The sequence below is a fragment of the Colletotrichum phormii genome (genome assembly GCF_030913505.1).
Source record: "Colletotrichum phormii strain CBS 102054 chromosome Unknown BDP81scaffold_26, whole genome shotgun sequence".
NCBI classification, from domain to species: Eukaryota; Fungi; Ascomycota; class Sordariomycetes; order Glomerellales; family Glomerellaceae; genus Colletotrichum; species Colletotrichum phormii.
In genome coordinates, this window is record NW_026851468.1 from 497,578 (window position 1) to 517,548 (window position 19,971).

The window sequence follows — 19,971 nt, forward strand, 5'->3', positions numbered from 1 at the left end:
CCCAGTGGAGGGCAAGTACTGAGAGGTAAAATTGTTCATTGTTTGTAAGTGATCAGCTATCCTGGGAGACGTTTTCTCTCCTCTGTCGACAAAATATGGGATGCAGGTAGATTCGATGCAATGATGCGTGTTGGTGCTAAAGTTATGTACTATGAAAGCCATCCTTCGAACACCCCTGCAAGACTATTCCTTTTGCCTTTCTACGGAGGGCACCCCATGTATGGACGTGCTGGAATTGGAACGATTTCGACTGCAGAGTATGATGCCTGAATCACTGAATTTCCGAGCCAGAAGACTTCTTCACATGGGTGCTGGAGTTCTCTCCCTTTCCCTCCAGGTCACCCTCAACAGCTGCTCGAACGGCACCAACACGACTTTCGTGCTCGGCTTTGAGCTCTTTGAACTTCTTTTTTGCATCCCAGGTCCAAGGCGAGTCTGTTGCGAAGAGTAAGTCAATCTCCTCTAGGGTTCGCTGATTCGACTCCGGGTACAAAGCCCACACTGCAAATAGTTAGAAGACGAAAAGAGACACCTGAAGTGTGGAGCTTACCAATGGGGATACTGATAACGTTGATGGCAGCGAAGATGTACATTGCACTTTCGTTGATGGCCCCAATGATGTATGGAAGAACTAATGTCAAAGTACTGAGTTATTGCACAATTAGCAACATTCCTGGAATCACACTATGCAGAAAATTGGGGCGCCTTACCCATTGCCAATACTCCATCCAACAACACCCCAGGCATTGCCCCTCGCTCGGACCTGCAAGGGGAAAATCTCCGCCGGGTACAGCCAAGGCACGGTGAGCCAAGTTGCGCCGAACACAAACGTGCTTCGGAAATATTAGTGATATCCAGAATAAAGAAAATGCGTTTATGGTCACTTACTATAGGAAGACCATTGTAGCGGCTGCGGCTCCCCAGGAGTTGGCAACATTGTCATTTCCAGCGGCTCTAGCATTGAGACCGCCACGAGATAGGCCACCGACGAGGAACATGGCAATGGCTTGGGCCACTGAGCCCCAATACAGTGTCCAACGTCTTCCTATTCTGTCGATTGTGAAGACACAGATGAGTGTGGCGAACATGTAGAAGATGTTGTTCAATCCCGAGATCCAGAGGGCCTTGGAGGGACCGAAACCGGCAATGTGGAAGATGGCTGTTTAAGGTTCTGGTTAGCTGTCGGGCTTCAACTTTTCAAAACTGGTTGTAATGGATCATTGACTTATTCGGGCCGTACATAGTAATACCGGCGATGCCCGTCCAGCACTGAATCATTTGCAGCCAAATAACCAATTGCACTCTTCGACCCGTGTGAAGCTTTTCTGACTTAAGACCAAAGAGCATGTGGTGGTACTTGGGTCCCTCAGCCGACTGTTCAAGCCGGACCACATCCTTGATGTCCGCAAGTTCGGCCTCGGCGATACCGTCTTGAGTGCCTCGGAGTCGTTGCAGGATGTAGAGAGATTCGTCGTCTCGGCCAACCTTGCAAAGCCAGCGAGGCGATTCGGGGAACAAGAAGCATCCAAAGAGCAAGAACAGCAGCGGAATGATCTGGAAGGCAATAGGGAAGCGCCATCGGAAAGCCGACTCGCCAATTATCGATGAAACTGACAGCATATCTGTGCCACACAAGTTGATTAGTCGAGGCTTTCCAAACCTTCTTCCATCAGTTGCAACTCACCCAAGCCAATAGGCAACGACAACTCCAAAGATGTTCAAAGTAAACTCCATGGCAATGAAAGCACCTCGAGAAGTATAGTCTGCGAGTTCCGATGCCCAGATCGGCACGATGTCGTTCAAGGTGCCGGTGCCAATACCATTGAGAAGGTGAGCGCAGATCATCCAGTTCGAGTTCATGGCGGTACACTGCAGAGAAGCGCCGAAGATCCCCCACAGAGCACCAATCGCAATAGTCTTGATCCTGCCAAATCGATCGCCGATGGATCCTCCGACCATGCAGCCGATGAGCGTGCCGAGATAGAAAACGGACATGATGCCGCCTTCAAGGAGAGTGTCGGTCACCACTGGAGTGCCACCAGCGTCGACATATCCGAATTTCATAAGATCGATGTAGTGTTTGGCATTGTTTACGCCGCCCATCATTCCTTGATCATAACCGGGACGTCGGTTTTGTCAGTATTTTCGTCGCATTGAGCACATATTTTCGACGACTGGACTGTTAGTTGAAGCAGTCAGACGTACCAAAGAAGAAAATTGACATTCCGGCAAGGCCATTGACGGCGATGAGAAGAGCTCGCTTCTCGAACTTTGCCGTCACCATCCATCTGTGACGTTGATCCATAGTAGCGATTTTGAAACAGAATGATGCAGATATTATCGTCGAGTCCTACTCTGAGTCGAATAGCAACATAGTTTATGTTACAAGTCAGAGGTCTGAGAGTCTTTTTCTAGCTATACAAGATATTACACTTTCACCAATATCGGTATTCGCGTCTAATCGCTTCGGACTTATCTAATCCATCTAAAGTGACGTAGTCCGACCCAAGACCCGAGGTCCTTGGACTAACGCGGGGAAACCCCATGGGGGACGTAAAATGGGTTGGTATCACGCAGCAGATCATGTCATTCAATCTCTCAAACGTCCTAGCTCGGGACGACCGGGGGGAGGCCCGGCAGTGCCCATGTCTTCCCTCGAGACGAGCCCTCGGTTGCTGGGCGGCGCTGCTATGGTTGTCGAGCTCTCGGAAGCAGGGACATCGATAGCGTGGAATCGTAGGGCCATAATCATGACCCGTATTCGTCTCGACACAGCCTGCTGTCAACAGATGGGGAGCTTTGTGTTGAGCCACTTCAAAGTCCGAAAAGAGCATTTGTTCTCATCACGAGATGATACCTCTTACATGGCTTCGAAGCCTTTGATAGAGGTTTTCGGTATATAAGTCCAGTTCCAAGATGATGAACTTAGACGTGAATGCAATACGAGCCAAGCAATCTAGCAACAGCTGAAGTCCACCCAACGAAACCAGCCTCTCAAGATGCCTCTCTATCAACCCGAGAACTTGTACGCTCCAATTCTTTCGCAGTTCTCCCTCAAAGGGAAGATTGCAGTGGTGACTGGAGGGTCAAGGGGTATCGGTGCAGAAGTCGTTCGCGGGCTGGCAGAAGCTGGCGCAGACGTCGCATTCATCTACAAGACGAACGCCAAAGCCGACGAAACAGCTGCCCGGATCGCAAAGGAGACGGGTGTTCGCGTCCAGGCATATCGATCCGATGTCACATCCCGAGACCCCATTGCGAAAACCATCAACCAGATCGCTAGCGAGTTCGGCGGAGGCCGCATAGACATAGCAGTGGCCAACGCGGGCGTCTGTGCAAACGTGAAGCCGCTCGAGTATACGGAAAGGACATGGCAGGATATGAACAGCGTCAATTACGACGGCGTCATGTGGACTGCGCAGGCCGTGGGAAACATCTTCAAGAAGCAAGGGAGAAGAAACCTGGTCGTCACCGCTTCCGTGAGCGCTATTCTGGTCAACGTGCCCCAGGAGCAGGCTGCGTACAATGCTTCCAAGGCGGCGGTCGTGCAGCTTGCCAAAAGTCTGTCCGTCGAATGGGCCGATTTTGCGCGCGTCAATTGTGTATCGCCTGGATACATCCTCACCGAGAGTCAGTTGTGGTTTCTTCCCCGAGTCCTATATTTGGCACCAAACCCACGTGCAGTGTTGCTTACAATGTTCCTTGCAGTGTTGACAAAGCAGCCGAGAGAGCTGATGGAGCATTGGCTATCAATGATCCCAGGTGGCCGGGTTTGTCATCCTGCCGAGCTAAGAGGAGTGAGTGCCCAACCCCCGGCCCGCATTGCATGACACATGAACAGCCCTAACTGATGTCCTTCTGGATCAATAGCTCTATGTCTTCCTTGCCAGTGATGCATGTTGCTACATGACAGGCTCGAACGTAGTGATCGATGGCGGGTACACATTGCCGTAGCCTATAACCAGGCTGGTGGAAGTCCGACAGACTGGATGTGATCTGCATCATGACGGAGCCTGTAGATAGCCGGGATACCCGCAGGGAATCCATGACCCCGATCTGGACGCTAAACCAAGGAAGCAAACGACAGCATGCCATGTTTCCTCGTCCGGGTACAGTTTCCCGCGGACTAGTTGGTTGGATTCTGGATATTTCCCGGAAGAGGTTGTATTTTGTTCCTCTTCCCTATGAAGTCCGTCGGAGGTTTCTTCAATCGATTGAGATGAGCGCAATTCCAGATGAAGCCCCCCCACATCCACTGAACGTCGCTTACTGTGATGGGTTGAATACTCACTCATGAGTCTCCGCAAGTGAATCCTTCAAGACCTAAGTCGGTCCTTGAATAGCATCAGGCTTGACTAGCTTGATGATGTCTCTGAACTATTATTTCGAGAATTGACAGGTCCGTATCAAGTCAATCAAAATGAGCCTGCATACATGCCACAATAGGTAATCAGCACAGTGTCTTTCTTTTCGTCATACCTGAACAGCGGGAAGCAATGAGACACTTCCTCTCTTTGACGGAGGAAACAAGACCCTTTCATTCAAATTCCGCTATTTTCAGCACTTTTGAAAGGCCGCTTGGCTGGGGTAGCGGGGAGAACCAAGTACATCTAGCCTGGAAAGTGGGAATGACCCAAGTCAGGTTTTTTTTCTTCCGTTCGGATGGCCCGCTCATGGCCCAGCAAATTCCAAATTCAGGCGCGCGCCATCGTCGCTTATCTCTTTTCTGATTCACCACACCACGATGATTCGTCACAACCCACCATCCTTCTTCACGTGCCTTAGTAAAGTTTACGAAGCACCATCGTAGTGAATCGCGACCGCGATGTTTCGAGAAATAACGGAGGGCGAAAGATGAAGAATCTCAACCCTTGGCGAGGTTCAATATCAATACAGTGAATGGAGGGACAAAGAGAAAAGAGTGATAAAGGAGACCTACCTGTTCACACGATGTTTGCGTTTCACACAATATCGGCACCTGAACAACTCTCGAAAGCACAAAGACGACGAAATACAATATCAAAACGATGTCTTCAGTCAAAAACAAGCAAGCGATGACGCCTGACCAGGGCAGTTCGGTACTAAACGACCTCGACATCATGGAAACAGCACCGGAGCAGGAATCTCATGGATTCTCTTTGGCCGAACAGAAGAGAATCATGAGGCGGGTTGATATTCGCCTTGTAGCGACTGTTGGTCTGCTGTACTGCTTCTCTGTTATTGACCGGTCAAACCTTCCATCTGCCGCTGTTGCCGGTATGCGAGAAGATTTAGACCTGACTGGCAACCGATACGTAAGTTTGAACTCCTATTAAAACTTATCTGCTTGGATATAATGTGCGATTGAATGAACTAACACTCACTTATTAAAGTCTGTCGTGAGCTTGGCATTCTTCACGACCTATATCACTTTCCAGCCAATCTCTGTCATTCTTGCCCGAACTTTGGGTCCGCGGGCTTACTTCACGGCTATTACAATGATTTGCGGAGGCATCGTAATTGGAATGGGATTTCTGACGCACTGGGGCCAGCTTGTAGCTCTGAGAGTGATCCTTGGTGCACTTGACTCTGGATTTTTCCCTAGCTGTGTTTACCTTTTGAGCACTTGGTACACTCGTTGTAAGTCATCTTCGTTTGAACTAGGAGTACCAAAAGTGTTACTTTTACTAACGGCTTCCAGACGAAGTTGGAAAACGGTACTCGGTATTCTACATGATTGTCTGCTTTGCTTCTGCATTTGCGGGAATCTTGGCATTCGGAGTAAGCGCATTCCCAGCTTGGCAATAGTCTTTGGACATTTGCGCCTTGAACCCGGTGAAGCAAGTGTCTGACTACTTTCTACTCGTAGCTTACTCAACTTGATGGGACTGCAAACCTCAAAGGCTGGTCGTGGATCTTCATCATGGAGGGTGTTATCACCTGCGCTATCGGCATTATTGGCTATTTTCTCCTCGTCGGATTCCCCGATGCTCAGAAGAGCACTTGGAGGTTTCTTTCACAGGAAGAAACTGCTTGGGTAATTTCCAGAGTTCAAGCCGATAGGGGAGATGCAGAATTGCCGCCTTTCAGCGTCGGGAAGTTTCTCAGAGGCGGGGCTGACATCAAAGTCTGGGCTTTGTCCATCATCTACTTCAACAATGCTCTTGTCATATTCTGTAAGTTTCTGCTACAATCCTTCTGAGGCTCTTTACTGACCACTGTGCGAAGCTCTGTCTTTCTTCCTGCCAATCATCCTCAAAGACAACATGGGCTTCGACACGGGAAAGGCTCAGATCTTGACGGCGCCACCGTACGTGTTTGCCTCCATCATCACTTACACTACGGGCTGGCTGGGAGATCGATACATGCTTCGAGGCCCCATCATTTTTGGCGACATGGTGTTGTCAATCGCCGGGACCTGTCTTATGGGCTTCCATAGTGATGTTGCCGTTCGATACTTGGGCGTTTTCCTCCTCGTCGCAGGGAGTGTCAGCGCCGTGCCGGCGACGATGGCGTACCAGGCGAATAACATCAGAGGACAGTGGAAGCGCGCATTTTGCAGTGCCATGGTAGTTGGCGTTAGCGGAATTGGTGGTATCGCCGGCTCTCTTGTTTTCAGGTATGTCACACGTGTGTTGTAGACCTAGGCCGCATACTGTGTGTGCGCCACAGCCAGGATCCTCCTGGAAAACGAACAAATTCTTCCTCGAAGAGCCGAGAGACTTACTAAACTATGAGCAGAAGCCAAGACAAGCCTCACTACTTGCCTGGGCTGAGCACTTGTTTGGGATGCGCCGTTCTGAATGTCATAGTTGTCATTGCCTTGAGCTTCTACTTTCGCCATTGGAACGCGAAGGCCGAGCGCGGTAAGGTTGAGCTTGAAGCGTCGGATGTAAGTTGTCTCCAACCCCACTATTTGGAAAGGATCTGAGATATATAGAGCAAACAATGTTTTAGAAGGCTTTACTAATGCGTTGATCACTCCAGGAAACTCAGGCATCGGACTTCCGCTACACCTACTAAAGGCCCATCATGGGTTTGGACTTACACAAAGCATTGATGGAAACTTATTAAGGCCTTGGCGGCAATTTTGTATCTGAACATGGGCATTAAGCAACAAAACGGCGTTTCAGGCGTATTTGCGGTAGATCACAGACACTAGAGAGCTTATGACCATATACATTCGTTTCATACTAGTAGCGATCCTGCACTTGAGCTCGAAAATTCCAAGCCCTGAATTCTGGGTGCGAGCTCTATCGCTTCATTAAGAAGGCCTTCTCATGAGGCTTGGATATTCCGAACTCCGTGACATATGTTTTAACGCTGTCCACGAGTTCAAACCCAAGCTTCTCGTACATAGGCTGCGCAGTCTTAGTCGCCATGACCCAGACTTTCATTCCGACTGCATCAGCTTGCTCTATACCATTTCTGACCAGAACAGAAGCTATTTTCTTCCGCCTATGATCTGGATGCACCGCGAGATAGTCTAGAACTGCTGCATGTTAGCTGATATGAGGGTGTTTATTGATCACGGTGTTCAAACCTAGAAATGGGCCCTCCTGTGATCGCATTGCGGCAACCTCGGCCTCCTCAAGCGGCAGTCCCAGAGCAGCTTGTAGTTTTCCGTCCATACCTTTGATTGAACCGCCCTCGGTGTTGGCCTGGAAGGCTGTTTGGAACTTATCAGCTTCCTCTTGCGAGGGTTCGCGAACAGCTGCTTCGGACCAAGAGATGCGATTATCATCATCGGGCAGGATCCACCGTGAGTAGCCCACGATTTCACTACTATCGGCGTCAACGGCTTTCTGGTGCCGTTTCTTTTCCCTGCCGCCGACGAGGCTATGGGGCATGCGAGCAGTGGCACCTTCGATGATCTCATCCAAAGGCGTCGACTTCCAGAGTGCACGCCAATGAGTATCGGTGTGGTAGAAGGCCGTCATGTTGTTCTTTGAAACTCCAGCAGCATCATCGTATGTGACGGCTGAGATAGTGAATGACATGCTTAAGATTTGCAAGAGTTACGCAGAAGTTCCAACTGCTTCGTCTAACGATCACCGTATTCACACCGGGACTAAAGAACTGGAAGGTGCACGTTATTCTAGGAGAAGTCTTGGTTTCACTGATTTAGTCCCTGCTGTGCCAATTTATACGCGCAGGGCAGTGGCATTTTGCAGAGTCTAGAAGTCCATGGTGTAAATCTGTCCTTCTTGGTGGAGATAAGGAAGTTGTGGTAAATGAGGCGTAACGTCCGTCACCCACTTCCAGGCCCCCCCCACTTCCGGGCCCCCCCAAAATGACTCACCGCCATTTTCATCCCCCAACAACAAACTTGAATATCTTCATCATTTCCTTATCAGTCCCTTTGAACTTTTATTATATACTATTTTTTAGTTGATGAAGCAATATACAGAAGTTGACGTTAGCCAAGCCCTTGAGGCTATGGCTAACGGACAAAGCCTTAAGAAGGCATCCCTTGAATCGGGTATACCAAGGTCAACACTTCAACGCCGAATCCGAGGAGCTCAGTCAAGAGATACTGCCTTTTCCAACCAGCAGAGGCTCTCTCCTACCCAGGAAAGCAATCTAGCTGAATGGGTTCGAATTCAGGCTGCCCTGGGCCTGCCTCCAACCCATCAACAACTCAAGAATTTTGCTGAGCGTATCCTACAGATCCATGGAGACCCCCAGCCTCTTGGGAAGAACTGGGTTCAGTCTTTTATCAAGAGTAATCCATCTGTAAGGGCCCAGAGAAGCAGAGCAATCGATTCCCAGCGGATCAATGGAGCCTCAACTAATGTCATCAGGCAATGGTTTAAGCACCTCGCCATCCCTGAGATCATGGCCATCAAAGCCTCCAATCGATACAACATGGATGAAACTGGTATTCTAGAAGGCAGAGGATCAAACGGTCTTGTTCTTGGATCATCAGAAACTCGTTCTATCCGCAAGAAACAGCCTGGATCGCGTGCTTGGACATCTCTGATCGAGTGTATCTCTGCAACTGGCAAGGCACTGCCTCCACTTGTTATATATAAGGGCAAGAATGTCCAGCAGCAGTGGTTCCCTCTAGATCTAAAGCCATACGAACCCTGGAGGTTCATAGCAACAGAAAACGGCTGGACTTCAGACTCTACAGCTGTCAAGTGGTTAACAGAGGTCTTTATCCCTTCAACCCAGCCAGCGGACCCCTCAGAGGTCAGATTATTGATCCTGGATGGTCATGGAAGCCATGAGACAACGGATTTCATGTATATTTGCTTCAAGAACAAGATGCACTTGCTCTTCTTGCCAGCACATACGTCACACGTCCTTCAGCCTCTAGATCAGTCCATTTTTGGCCCCCTTAAGGCAGCATACAAGAAGGAGCTTGGATTACGTGCCGAGTGGAATGCTAGCACAGTTGTAGGCAAGAGAAACTTCATTATATGCTACAGCAAGGCACGCAAGGCAGCCCTGACAAGCAAAAACATCATCAGTGGCTGGAAATGGACTGGATTGTGGCCTGTCAGTATGGCTAGACCCCTCATGAGCCCCCTGCTGCTTGAGAACACGTCAACCCCTGCCAAACAGGCTGTTCAGGTCTGCAAAGGGCTTTCTGATGGCAAGGCAAGCGAAAAATGGGCGGCAGAAACATCAGCAGTCCCTTGGTCGACCCCCAAGAAGAGGGGTGAGCTCCAAGATCAGTTCAGCCTATTCAGCAAGCTGGATAACGATGAACACACGCAGCGCCTGCTTTTTCGGAAAGTTCAGAAGGGCTTTGATGAGAAGGATTACGAACTGGCAGTAGCCCAGCGAAAGATTGAGGCACTACAGGCAGAGGTTGATGCCGGTAGGGCTAGGAAGCGCAAGAAGGTCAAAATGAGCCCAAATTCGAAGTTTGCTGACATTGAAGCTATTCGGAGGGCTCAGATCGAGGCGGGCGAACTTGAAAATAGCACAGATGAATCCAGCGAGTCTGAAAAGCCCAGTGATAGCGAAAGTTGCATCGTCGTAGCATCATAATAGATACAAAAGTTAGTTAAAGCTGGTGGGTAGAAATGTAGGAATATGAAATTTTGGGGGCCCGGAAGTGGGTGACGGACGTTAATTGCTGGCCGGCAATTACGGATTCGTTTTTGTACGACAGAAGTCGAGTATGCTTACATACCTAATTTCTCACCTTACGTCTAGGCAGTAGGGGACCAGGGGTCGGGCAAGAAGAGTATTGCGCGGCGATCTATTGGGTTGACGCCTCTCATTGTCCCAGTGCCGTGTGATCATTGGTTATCGCAAACTTGAGGGTTTTTTTTCTTCAATGTGCTGAGATGGGTTTGGCTGCGAAGCTCAAGTCTGACTGACCTTGCTACCGCTAACTTACTGCTAGAAGTAGATTCAGGATCTTCAACCACATTAGAAAGCCTACAGAAGTCAAGTGCCATTGAAATAATTGCCTTAATCACATAAAAGGTGCTAGCGACTAGATGTACATAAATCAGTTCCTCCAAAACTCCTCCCAACCCTCCTTGCAAAGAACATCACGTGTCTGTTTTAGGAGCTCACCGAATTCTACCGGCTCTTCGCCGTCCAAGACTACTTTCCCATCTACGACTCCTTTCCAACCCTCAAGAGGTAGTTTAAGAAAATCGTGGCCTTGGTCACAGATCGGCATGACATTGTGTGGCTTCCCAGCCTCCCCATCCGTAATACGCTTATTGAAGCAATCTTCGCAGAAGACAACTTCGCGACAGACCAGACAGGCGTAAGCGGATCTCTTCCCCCACCAAGAGAACTTCCTAGTATCTTGGTCACACGTTCCGTCACAGAACATCTCGGCGCCTTCAATGAGGTCCCCTTCGTCGGTGGGCCGATCTTCTGCCTTGGCATCCGTTTGGGATTCTCCATCATCTCCACCGTCTTCGTCAGAATCGTCGCTGTTCTCATCGTCCATCAGTCTGACCTTAGGGTCAAGATGACAGAACACAGCGGACTGCATTGTGCGCGCCATCTTCTTTAGTTCTTGGCCATTTGATATGGAATTGCCAAGAATGTCGAGAGCTTTCGATAGACAAGCCAGATTGTCTGCATCATTCCAACTGATTGTATCACCAAGTGCATCAATACAGCCAGCCAAAACACTCTGCAGAGTGTCCTGAAATTTGGTGACGGGGCCCAACTTCAAGTACATGCGAGAGAGGACGATCAGGCGGAAAGTGAGATACGTGATTGAAGTCGGCAGTACATCCAGGGCGAGAGGACGGTTGAGTAGCCCTTCGACAGTAGTAAGTAATTCTGTCTTTTGCTTAGGGTCGTGGGAGCTTCGGAAGATTCCATAAAGCAGTGCGCTGTAGTTGTCAACTGCACGAGTAACAGTGTAGTCGGGAGACGAGTCTGTGATGGCGTACGGGTAGCCGGTTGAACCACTATCGAGTACCTCGTCCAAGGCCTGTCTTGCGGCTTCGATGTTCCCGATCACATGCTGGTAGAACAACGAGAGATCGATTCGTAGCGGTGCGGCTGCATTAACATTGTCCAAGTACTTGATAGAATCCAGGTATATTTGGGCGATACAATCAATTTGCCCGGACTGGACGGCAACATTACGGAGCAATTGTGACCTCTCGCCGTGGTAGTCGTCATACTCCCAGCAAAGCCAGGTTAGTCGCTGCAGTGGGCTCCAGCTCTTTAAAACACCAATGAAGCCTTGCTTACTGTCCTCCTCCAAGAACAGATCGAGTTCTTCATTCAGAGTTTCCCCAGTCATCAAGACTGACGGATCGACAGACCTTGCATGAGCGTAAGACGCGGCAGCTGCTTCGTTCATCTCTAGCTTTGCCTCAACCCTCGCCTTGGTGATACAGACAGCGTGGCGCAAATTTAGCGGAACACTTTCGTCGTTCATCTTTTCAGAACACTCGAGAATGTCTTGGCGAGCGGCCTGTGCATCATCTTCCAAGTGAATTCGGGCCATTAGCTCCCTAGCTCTGACGGTCTCGAGAGCCCCATCGAGGCCACCCAGTGCATTTTGACACATGGTCTCAGCAGGCTTCAGATGCTTGAAGTGTAGCATTAGAGAAGCAAGTGCGCGGTACCCTGTCGATTCAATTTTAACGTCTTCAAAGAGACCTTCGATCCCGAGGACACCTTGCTTCTCAGTCAGAGATTCTGTCATGTTTCCGATCTCAGCTTCGTAGTTTTTCTTTGCTTGCTGCAAATGAACAGGATCCAAGTTGCTCTGCTCGGATTAGCTCGGGTTCGGAGAAGGGTAAAGTGAAACTGACAGTCTTTATGGCATCTATCACTCTTCTGTAAGAAGCCAGGGCAGTGTCGACATTGAGAGAAATGTAAGTTTGCCGCAAGTGTGCCTTGATGAGAGAGAGCAAACACACTCGCGGATTTTCTGAGACAGTTCTCCACCACTCAACTGCATCCTTGTCCATTCCCTCGTTGTGGACGCTGAGAAGTTGACCCCATCTTGAGACTCTTTCGAAAACTTCATCGGTGAATGTACTCGAGTAACTGGACCCAGTCCACTCCATCATCCGGGAGAACGACTTTTTATTCGACAACGTAGAAGCCAGCGCCTCCATGGCCTCGATTTGTTCCGCAACCGTATGACTTTCGAAGTCAATGCGAGACCAGTGTGGTATCATGTGAACCACTGCATAACGACTGAGAGCACTGGCAATCGGGAATGGGTAGTGGCTCGTAGTGCAGGCAAGCTTGGTGCAGTCGAGGAACATCTGCCGATGAATCTCTGAGGGCCTTATGCGGTGGGCGTGAATGTCGGCCGCGTCAGGCTCTTTAATGAAGAACATTCGCATAGAGCGCTCCTTAAACTTGACAGGCAGCTCACCATCATTGTAGATGGCCTCACGGTCGACGGCTGTCTGCGTTTTCTCCAACTCGCTTACAGCCGTGCCCCAACCGCCCTGAGCCTGGATCTTGACACGTTCTTCGGCATCAGAGCCAGGATCACCGACCTGAAGAAAGCTCTCGAAGGGTTCGGGAACACTCTCAAGGTCAAACTTGGCATCATTCAACCATAATCGTACCAGTGAGACCACTTCGTTGAGAGTCAATGGTCGAAAAGCTAAGGCCATCCAATGAAGTAGCTTAGACACAACGGGCTTGTGCTCGAGCTCAGTGCGACGATAGCAGTCAGTCAACAAGCCTTCATAGATCCCATGAAGTCCTGAGGGCAATGGTTTTTCCAGGTTCCGGATAACAGCGCCTTCGCGGCCGAGATTGTCAAAACGCGTAAGCATATGCGCCGCGTACAAGAAGTCTAGGCCGTTAGCATGTCCAGGTACATCTCGCTTGGATGAAGAACTTACTCGTGGCTACCTCCTCAACCTTGTCGGCAAACGTTGTTGAACATAGCGATCGAACTTCCTAATGGTAGACAAGGAGTTGATGTGACTCCAGATGAACGCTCTCAGATCTTCCTTTTGGTTTTCCCTCGTGACATCAACCGCAAGCACGGGTGATGATTCTTTCACACTGGATAGAACCCCTGGTCTAGATGTGAAGGCCACATGTATTCTCAGATCTTCCTCACGTATTACTTTGAGAAAACTGAGAAGCTCGTTGAGATCCTCGAGCTCATCAAGCCCATCCAAAAGTAGGAACAGCTTGTACTTGGAGGCTTCTCCGAACGCGGGAACCAAGATTTGACGAATGAGTGAATCGGCAACATATGAGTCCATGTCGAAGTCGTCCTTCATTATCTCTGCGTTGATTAGCTCACAGAGTGAAGCGTTCTGTTCAACAGCTTGGATGATGACAGTTGTAATGGCGTTGCAGAAGTTTGAGAGACTTGACGATTGTTCTCGGAAGTAGAAATGTGCGGCACACGTAAGTTTCGAAGTGTCGTTCATGGCTTCGTTAACCAGTCTTTCGTAGACAGTGAGCCCGATGTGACTTTTTCCAGTGCCGGGGTCTCCTGTGATGGCCAGAGTCAAGTGGTCGGTTTGGCCCTGCTTCAGCCACTCGTCCCACGCTGGTTGCAAAAACACCCAAGTACAGGTGTCCTTGACAAGTGTTTCCTTCAAGACGTGGTACTCATGATCTTCACCCTCAACCTCTACCAGGATGTTGCGGATCCTCTTCGCAGATGGTGGCTTATTCTGCTCCGCCGCCTTACCACGTTGGTCGTTGCCACGATCCTTCTTTTCTTCGCGCTTTTGGTCGTTGAAGGCTTTCAGCAACTTCGCCATGTCACTTTGGATCATCTCGGTGGTGTTACGAATCGAGCTCATGACCTGCATCTGCTCCTCCAGCATTGCAGTGTGTGTGTTTTGGTTAGTCAACAACTCTGTGCTCATCTTCTGGAGCTCTTCGGTGTTGCCGAGGATTGCAAACTCTGTCGCTTGCTGGAGACGTCGAATCTTGAGATCCATGCCTTTACGAGCGCCGCCAAGCTCGCTATCCTCGCCCTGAAGAAGGTTACTGATCCACTTCTCTATTGAAAGGTTAGGAACCTCAAACCAGTGATTGATATCATTTCCATCTCGCTCATTGACTCACTGAAACGGCCTAGCTCGATGAACTTGTGCGCAAAGCCACACATGACTAGGAAAGACGTGAAAACATCCATGAGACAATTTTGATAACCCTTGTGTTTCGGGAGTCTAGTCTCAAGAATCGTGATACGCTGCAAAAAGCTATTCATGTCTTCAAAGAACACCATCACGATGTCATAGTCTGCCGAGACTTGGCGGCATGCCTGGATCCTGATGAGCTTGGTCACAACATCAAATGACGGAGAACACGACTCACGCTTAGCATAATGGTGACCGCGGTGCCAATGGCTGCAGCCGGAGGGAAAGCTGGGACAGCTGCCGCGACGAGCTGCTGTGCGCCCTTTTCGATGTAATCGAGATTGGCGGCAAACAGACCTCGCAGTTTGTCCACTTTCTTGTCGTTGTGGCGGAACTTGTGGAAGTTCTCCATCTCGTGGGTGCCTTGAGCGATCATCGCCTGAACGTTATCGAACTTGCGCTCGAGGTCAAACCCCACGATGCCTTTGTAGGCTTTTAGAGCCTCTTTCCACAGGTCGGAAACATCGCGATTGTCGTTCTTCACGGCTTCCGACACCTCTTTTTGGGCTGCGCTGACTGTCATTGGTAAATCTGCTCCAACACAGCTCTTCGTTGTGCAGAGTGGGTAAAGATTGAGGATTCCAGTTGAATAGTTGAACTGAGAACGGGGACTCACTCCATATTTGTAGAAGGTATTCATTCAAGCAATCGAACTACTCACAGGAAGCAATTAAGTTGGGGGCGGTTTCGAAGCTAGACAGGGCCAGTATGAGCGCGTCGTCGCTTCGTTAGTTGAAAGATGGCGCTGATGGTGGCTCACGAATATGCAACTCATGCTGACATGCAGCATCAGCTGAAGCTCAGAGGTCAAACCGTCGCCAATCCTTCTACCTAGTCACGCTTATTCCAGAAGTGGACTAACACAACCCGGTCGATTTTCGTCGCCAGATACGACTTTCCGTTCAAGGCAACCCTGCTCCAAATCTGTTTGCCCTCGACCGAAACTACCTTAAGTATTATTCAGTACGACAAGACCGCCGACCTACTGAATATTGAATAAGCACATCGACTCTCTGTGGCAGTAATTTGCAACAGAGACTGACAACAGACAAGCACCTCTCTTACTCCAGGAATAGTGCACAGAAGCCCATAATGATGACCAAGAATGAGTGTTGCAGTTCAAGTCTGCTAATAGTATCTTACTGTCATAATACTATCGTCCGGTGTATCGTGTAACCGGCGGGCCAGCAAGGAGACATTCTTGTTTTGAGGGTTCGAGGTGCGAACTATTGGTGTTTCCAGTATCTGCTAGATTGCACAACCATGATTTTGCCCTCGACATTAACTTCAAAATTGTGCACCTACTTATTATCCTGTAGATATGTGCTAGTTGTTGTCGAGGAACTATAGCCCATTAAAGGCTGCGATTCTGTTGTAGACTCCTCTCCTGAATCCTCAGCCGTACCAAGTTCAAGCGAAATATCAGAATACGATGCCAAGTAGCGATAACAATTTCTTTGTTTTCGGTACATGAGGTCTTTGCTGCTTTTTCAAACAACATCTCATCGTACGAACTTGGCTCGAGTCTCCAGTATGAATGAGGCATAGAGGAACAAACGAAGCTCACTTACCTAGTCTTCATGGGTCGATCGCCTGGGGACGCAGCTCAGACGCTAATAAATTCCGCTGAAGAACGTTACTCTCATGGATCGAGAAATCGAGCGAAGCAAACTTTCTGTCCACTCATCGCCTAGCTATACTGGTGATGAGAGAGCTGCCCATCAGGAGGTCTCGTGAAGCAACTTGACGATCCCGGACACGGGCCATCCCCCGCGCGTTCCACTTTGCCAGATCGAGTGGAACGGGCAAGTAGACCCGATCATCCAGCTAAATGAAGTTGCGCGTTGTTACTGAAAGTAGACTCAAAGTCCGCATTACGATGCCCATGTAGAGTTGTACCAAAGACGGAGCCTTATTAGGGGTCCAGGGCGACCCGGATAAAATGCCGAGTATTTCCTCTTATGCTCCGACGGCTGATTGAATGCGAAATGGATTTCGTATGGTTGGCGGGACTTTTATGCTCTTCCCTGCCAACGGCTCGTCCGCGAAACTTAAGTATTTGATTCAAATTAGTACTTAGGTAGGTAAGTACCGGAACATAATAACTTACAACACATGAATTTAGAGTACCGAGGCCATGCCTTTGATTTGTGCATTTGAGTAAGATCGCACTCGCGTGTGCCAGGTTGACTCCAGATGGAGATGGATTGCGAGGTCTCAGCATAGTAAGTACCTAAAGTGGCAAGGGGGCAGCATGTACATCGCCCTGATGCTTCAATGTTCCCAGATGTTTCAACCTGAGACCATAAGACATAGTATTCGTGTTCATAATACTGGATCTTTAGCAGACCAAGTCGAGACCCTGTAGGAATAGCTCTCGGTATTTGTGACGGTTCCGGTCCCGGGTACGAACCCGCGTATTGTTCGCTCTGCCAGGGCGGGGATGATTCGTCATCTATCTCCGCGCAATAACTCCGCAACCATCATGGCAGCTGAGTTCATCTCAACTAATTATAAGAGGCCGAGAAATCTGAATTTTAGAACCAACATGTCATCTAACGGAAGCACAAACTGATACTCATCGACACGATGATTGACATGACACGGAGTGCAGAGCTCTTGAGCTCCGGGCTTGTCTCTGCCCCTATCACTGTAATCCTCCTCGTAAGTAGGATCCGTACTTTACCTAGGTAGTATTCACAGAACATTCATTGACAGCTAATGGATTGAATCTTGAGCAGTTAGTCTTCTGGAGAGCCTGGATCATTGTCTACCAAATCTTCTTCCACCCCCTTCGAAAATACCCCGGACCAATTCTCTATGCGGCCTCGCGCCTTCCTCAACTTTCTCACTTCAGTCTCGGAAGCTCGCATAGCATGGGTGTTCGTCTACACAAGAAGTACGGGCCGATAGTACGCATTGGACCGAATCAACTCAGCTACATCGACCCTGGAGCATGGAAAGACATCCAAGGACACCGGGTCGGTGGTCGTGGCGGGTTCCCTAAAGACAGGGCGCTCATGGGCCACCAAGTGCACTCTGATATCCTGCATGCAGATGACGCAACGCATACACGACAACGCCGTATTTTCTCTCACGCTTTTTCTGAGAAGGCTTTAAGAGAGCAAGAATCACTCATTCGTGGATACACAGACCTCTTGGTATCCAAGCTAGGAGAGAAGGAGTCCCAGCGAGATGGGCAACCAAGGGATAACGCGAAGACTGTCGACATAGTGAGGATGTACAACTTCATCACCTTCGACATGATGGCCGATCTCACCTTTGGTGAACCACTAGGGATGCTTCAAGATGGGGACTATGTGCCCTGGGTAAGCAACATCTTCTCGAGTGTCAAATATATGATCATGGGAACCTTCTTGCGGGTCTACCCAATTTTCGGACTTCTATTCGCTCCACTGCTGTCGAGTTCCCTGAAAGCAGAGATGGAGAAACACACAAAGTATTCCAACGACAGGGTAGATCGCCGATTACAGTATGACAAGGACAGAGGGGATATCTGGAGTCTCGTTCAACGAAATGTTGACCTCAACAACATCTCCCGAGGGGAGATGTACGCCAACGCCCAAATCTTTATGATTGCCGGAACGGAGACAACAGCTACGCTATTGAGTGGACTTACATTTCTTCTATGTCACAACGCCGACAAATTGAGGAATCTTTCTGAAGAGATTCGGTCGCTTCATCTTCAGGACCTGAACATCATCAACCTGCAAAAGCTTCCTTATCTCAACGCGTGTCTGGAAGAGGGACTTCGCATGTACCCCCCGGCTCCGGGTGTGGTGCCTCGGGTGGCTCCTCAGGGAGGATCAACTGTTTGCGGGCAATTTGTCCCAGAGGGAGTAAGAAGCCACATCGTCTCTGCACATTCATGCTCACTATCGCTAATATGATTATAGACGGCTACAAGTGCCGCACAGTACGCAGCTTACACTTCGACCTAAAACTTTGCTGATCCGCATGATTTTGTGCCTGAGCGTTGGCTTGCTGAACCGCCCGAGAAGTACGCAAACGACAACAATGATGGTATTCCTTTCACAGGGAATTTGGTTCGAACCGTAGGGTCCTGGGGGTGACGAAGTATCAATATCTCTGTATTGATTGATTCTGCGTAAGGAGTAGAAGGGAGATTCCAACCGGAGGTTGGGTGGACCGTCGAGGTGTAATTGTACCCTCTCGAGGTGGCCCCTGCTCTACCCTTATGTTTGTTTGTTTGTTTTATATTTATACCCTTACTCACGGTCAAATTGGGCTTCCAATCCGACAAACATCAAGAAATCGAAACTTGCCTTTTATGTTCCCTTACTTGCGTTCTCATCAATAGAATCCCAGCTGCCTCATCTGGAGTCGGTCGTGAAATCACTAGAACTGAGGGTGTCATTTCGTTTTGTGAAGGGCTTCGCGTTTACGTATCAGCTACAAGTTGCATCCATAGTATCGAATTCTGAGTTCCAAGAGAAATAAACCAAGTAGTGAGCTTCCTCGGGGTTTTTGGTCACTCGCTGAAGCTCTATATCATCTTGAGTATCACAGTATGCAGCACGATGGGGTCAAGTTGGGCTCTGATGGCTCAAAAGGCGCCGTCACCGGTCAAAGTTTAGTCCTCACGGCCTCGCCAAACTCTGGCAACGCACATATACTCTCTATTTCCAGTTACTTAGGTATCTATGATTGATTGATTTCTTTCTATCTATCATCACCTTATCAACGCCGAGAGCTAACTCGGTCGCTGGCTCTTGGCATCAAAGATTAAGACAGCAATCAATTGTTCAGCGAAGACCGATTATCCTGCACCTACACCCTCATCTCTTGAAAGATTGTTACCCGTTTATGTGGCGCAAGATTTACTAATACATCGGTTGATAAAATGTTGTGACGGGTATGCCCAGTGCATTCGACTTTGATGATACTTCGTCATACCAAAATGGCATCGAAGGGTACAACTCCTTCCACACTCTCCTATAGCAGTGAATGTGAAGCTGCTCGCGATCCTTAAATCTTCTCTCCGCGGGCCCACGTTCGATTCTCTCGGCCTCCGCAAAGAATCTCATGCCATTCTCTTGCTTCCGGTTGATCGCGTCGATTTTGCGCCGGGGAGAAAACCGAAAAAGTGCCCAGCATGGAGCGTTATTGTAGTTGTCAATAATAGTCGTTTTTTCTTTTTCCCACGCCATACGACTTTCATTTCGGCAGCGGAAGTATTTGACTTTGATTTCGTTTATCTTTGATTCGAACTTAATGTGAAGGTTACAAAGACCTCTGCGTTGTTTGGTCTCTAGGGTTGAGGGTGTTATTTCGAGGGCAATGTCGGCTTCAGGTTCTGACCTTGACGGCGAGTCGGATGCAAGTTGTTCTTCGATAGGACCTTCTTGAACTACGCCATCGTTCATAGAAA

At 49.1% G+C, this 19,971-nt stretch overlaps 5 protein-coding genes across 5 annotated transcripts; 2 read left to right on the forward strand and 3 right to left on the reverse strand.

The window, feature by feature from the left end:
• Positions 1-157: 157 nt before the first annotated feature.
• Positions 158-2,305, reverse strand: BDP81DRAFT_502326 (putative MFS monosaccharide transporter; the record flags this gene model as incomplete). The annotated part of the gene is made up of 7 exons (XM_060595563.1): positions 158-501; positions 551-645; positions 711-833; positions 889-1,159; positions 1,251-1,590; positions 1,705-2,108; positions 2,206-2,305. 7 exons carry the CDS (start codon positions 2,303-2,305, stop codon positions 272-274), a joined length of 1,563 nt encoding a protein of 520 aa, XP_060440032.1. The 3' UTR covers positions 158-271.
• A 694-nt stretch (positions 2,306-2,999) lies between these two features.
• On the forward strand, positions 3,000-7,002 carry BDP81DRAFT_410327 (major facilitator superfamily domain-containing protein; the record flags this gene model as incomplete). The annotated part of the gene is made up of 8 exons (XM_060589120.1): positions 3,000-3,630; positions 5,038-5,294; positions 5,373-5,619; positions 5,681-5,760; positions 5,849-6,155; positions 6,208-6,598; positions 6,721-6,871; positions 6,967-7,002. The coding sequence occupies 8 exons, from the start codon at positions 3,000-3,002 to the stop codon at positions 7,000-7,002; spliced, it is 2,100 nt and encodes a 699-aa protein (XP_060440033.1).
• A 99-nt stretch (positions 7,003-7,101) lies between these two features.
• BDP81DRAFT_438553 (uncharacterized protein) lies at positions 7,102-8,144 on the reverse strand. Its single transcript, XM_060591326.1, has 2 exons — positions 7,523-8,144; positions 7,102-7,471 (listed from the first exon to the last, which is right to left on the reverse strand). The coding sequence occupies exons 1-2, from the start codon at positions 7,977-7,979 to the stop codon at positions 7,233-7,235; spliced, it is 696 nt and encodes a 231-aa protein (XP_060440034.1). The 5' UTR covers positions 7,980-8,144; the 3' UTR covers positions 7,102-7,232.
• Positions 8,145-10,450: 2,306 nt separating this feature from the next.
• BDP81DRAFT_484602 (uncharacterized protein) lies at positions 10,451-15,081 on the reverse strand (the record flags this gene model as incomplete). The annotated part of the gene is made up of 5 exons (XM_060595111.1): positions 10,451-12,163; positions 12,237-13,270; positions 13,325-14,419; positions 14,485-14,683; positions 14,737-15,081. 5 exons carry the CDS (start codon positions 15,079-15,081, stop codon positions 10,451-10,453), a joined length of 4,386 nt encoding a protein of 1,461 aa, XP_060440035.1.
• Positions 15,082-17,147: 2,066 nt separating this feature from the next.
• Positions 17,148-18,520, forward strand: BDP81DRAFT_398995 (cytochrome P450; the record flags this gene model as incomplete). The annotated part of the gene is made up of 3 exons (XM_060588528.1): positions 17,148-17,222; positions 17,300-18,418; positions 18,476-18,520. 3 exons carry the CDS (start codon positions 17,148-17,150, stop codon positions 18,518-18,520), a joined length of 1,239 nt encoding a protein of 412 aa, XP_060440036.1.
• Positions 18,521-19,971: the final 1,451 nt, after the last annotated feature.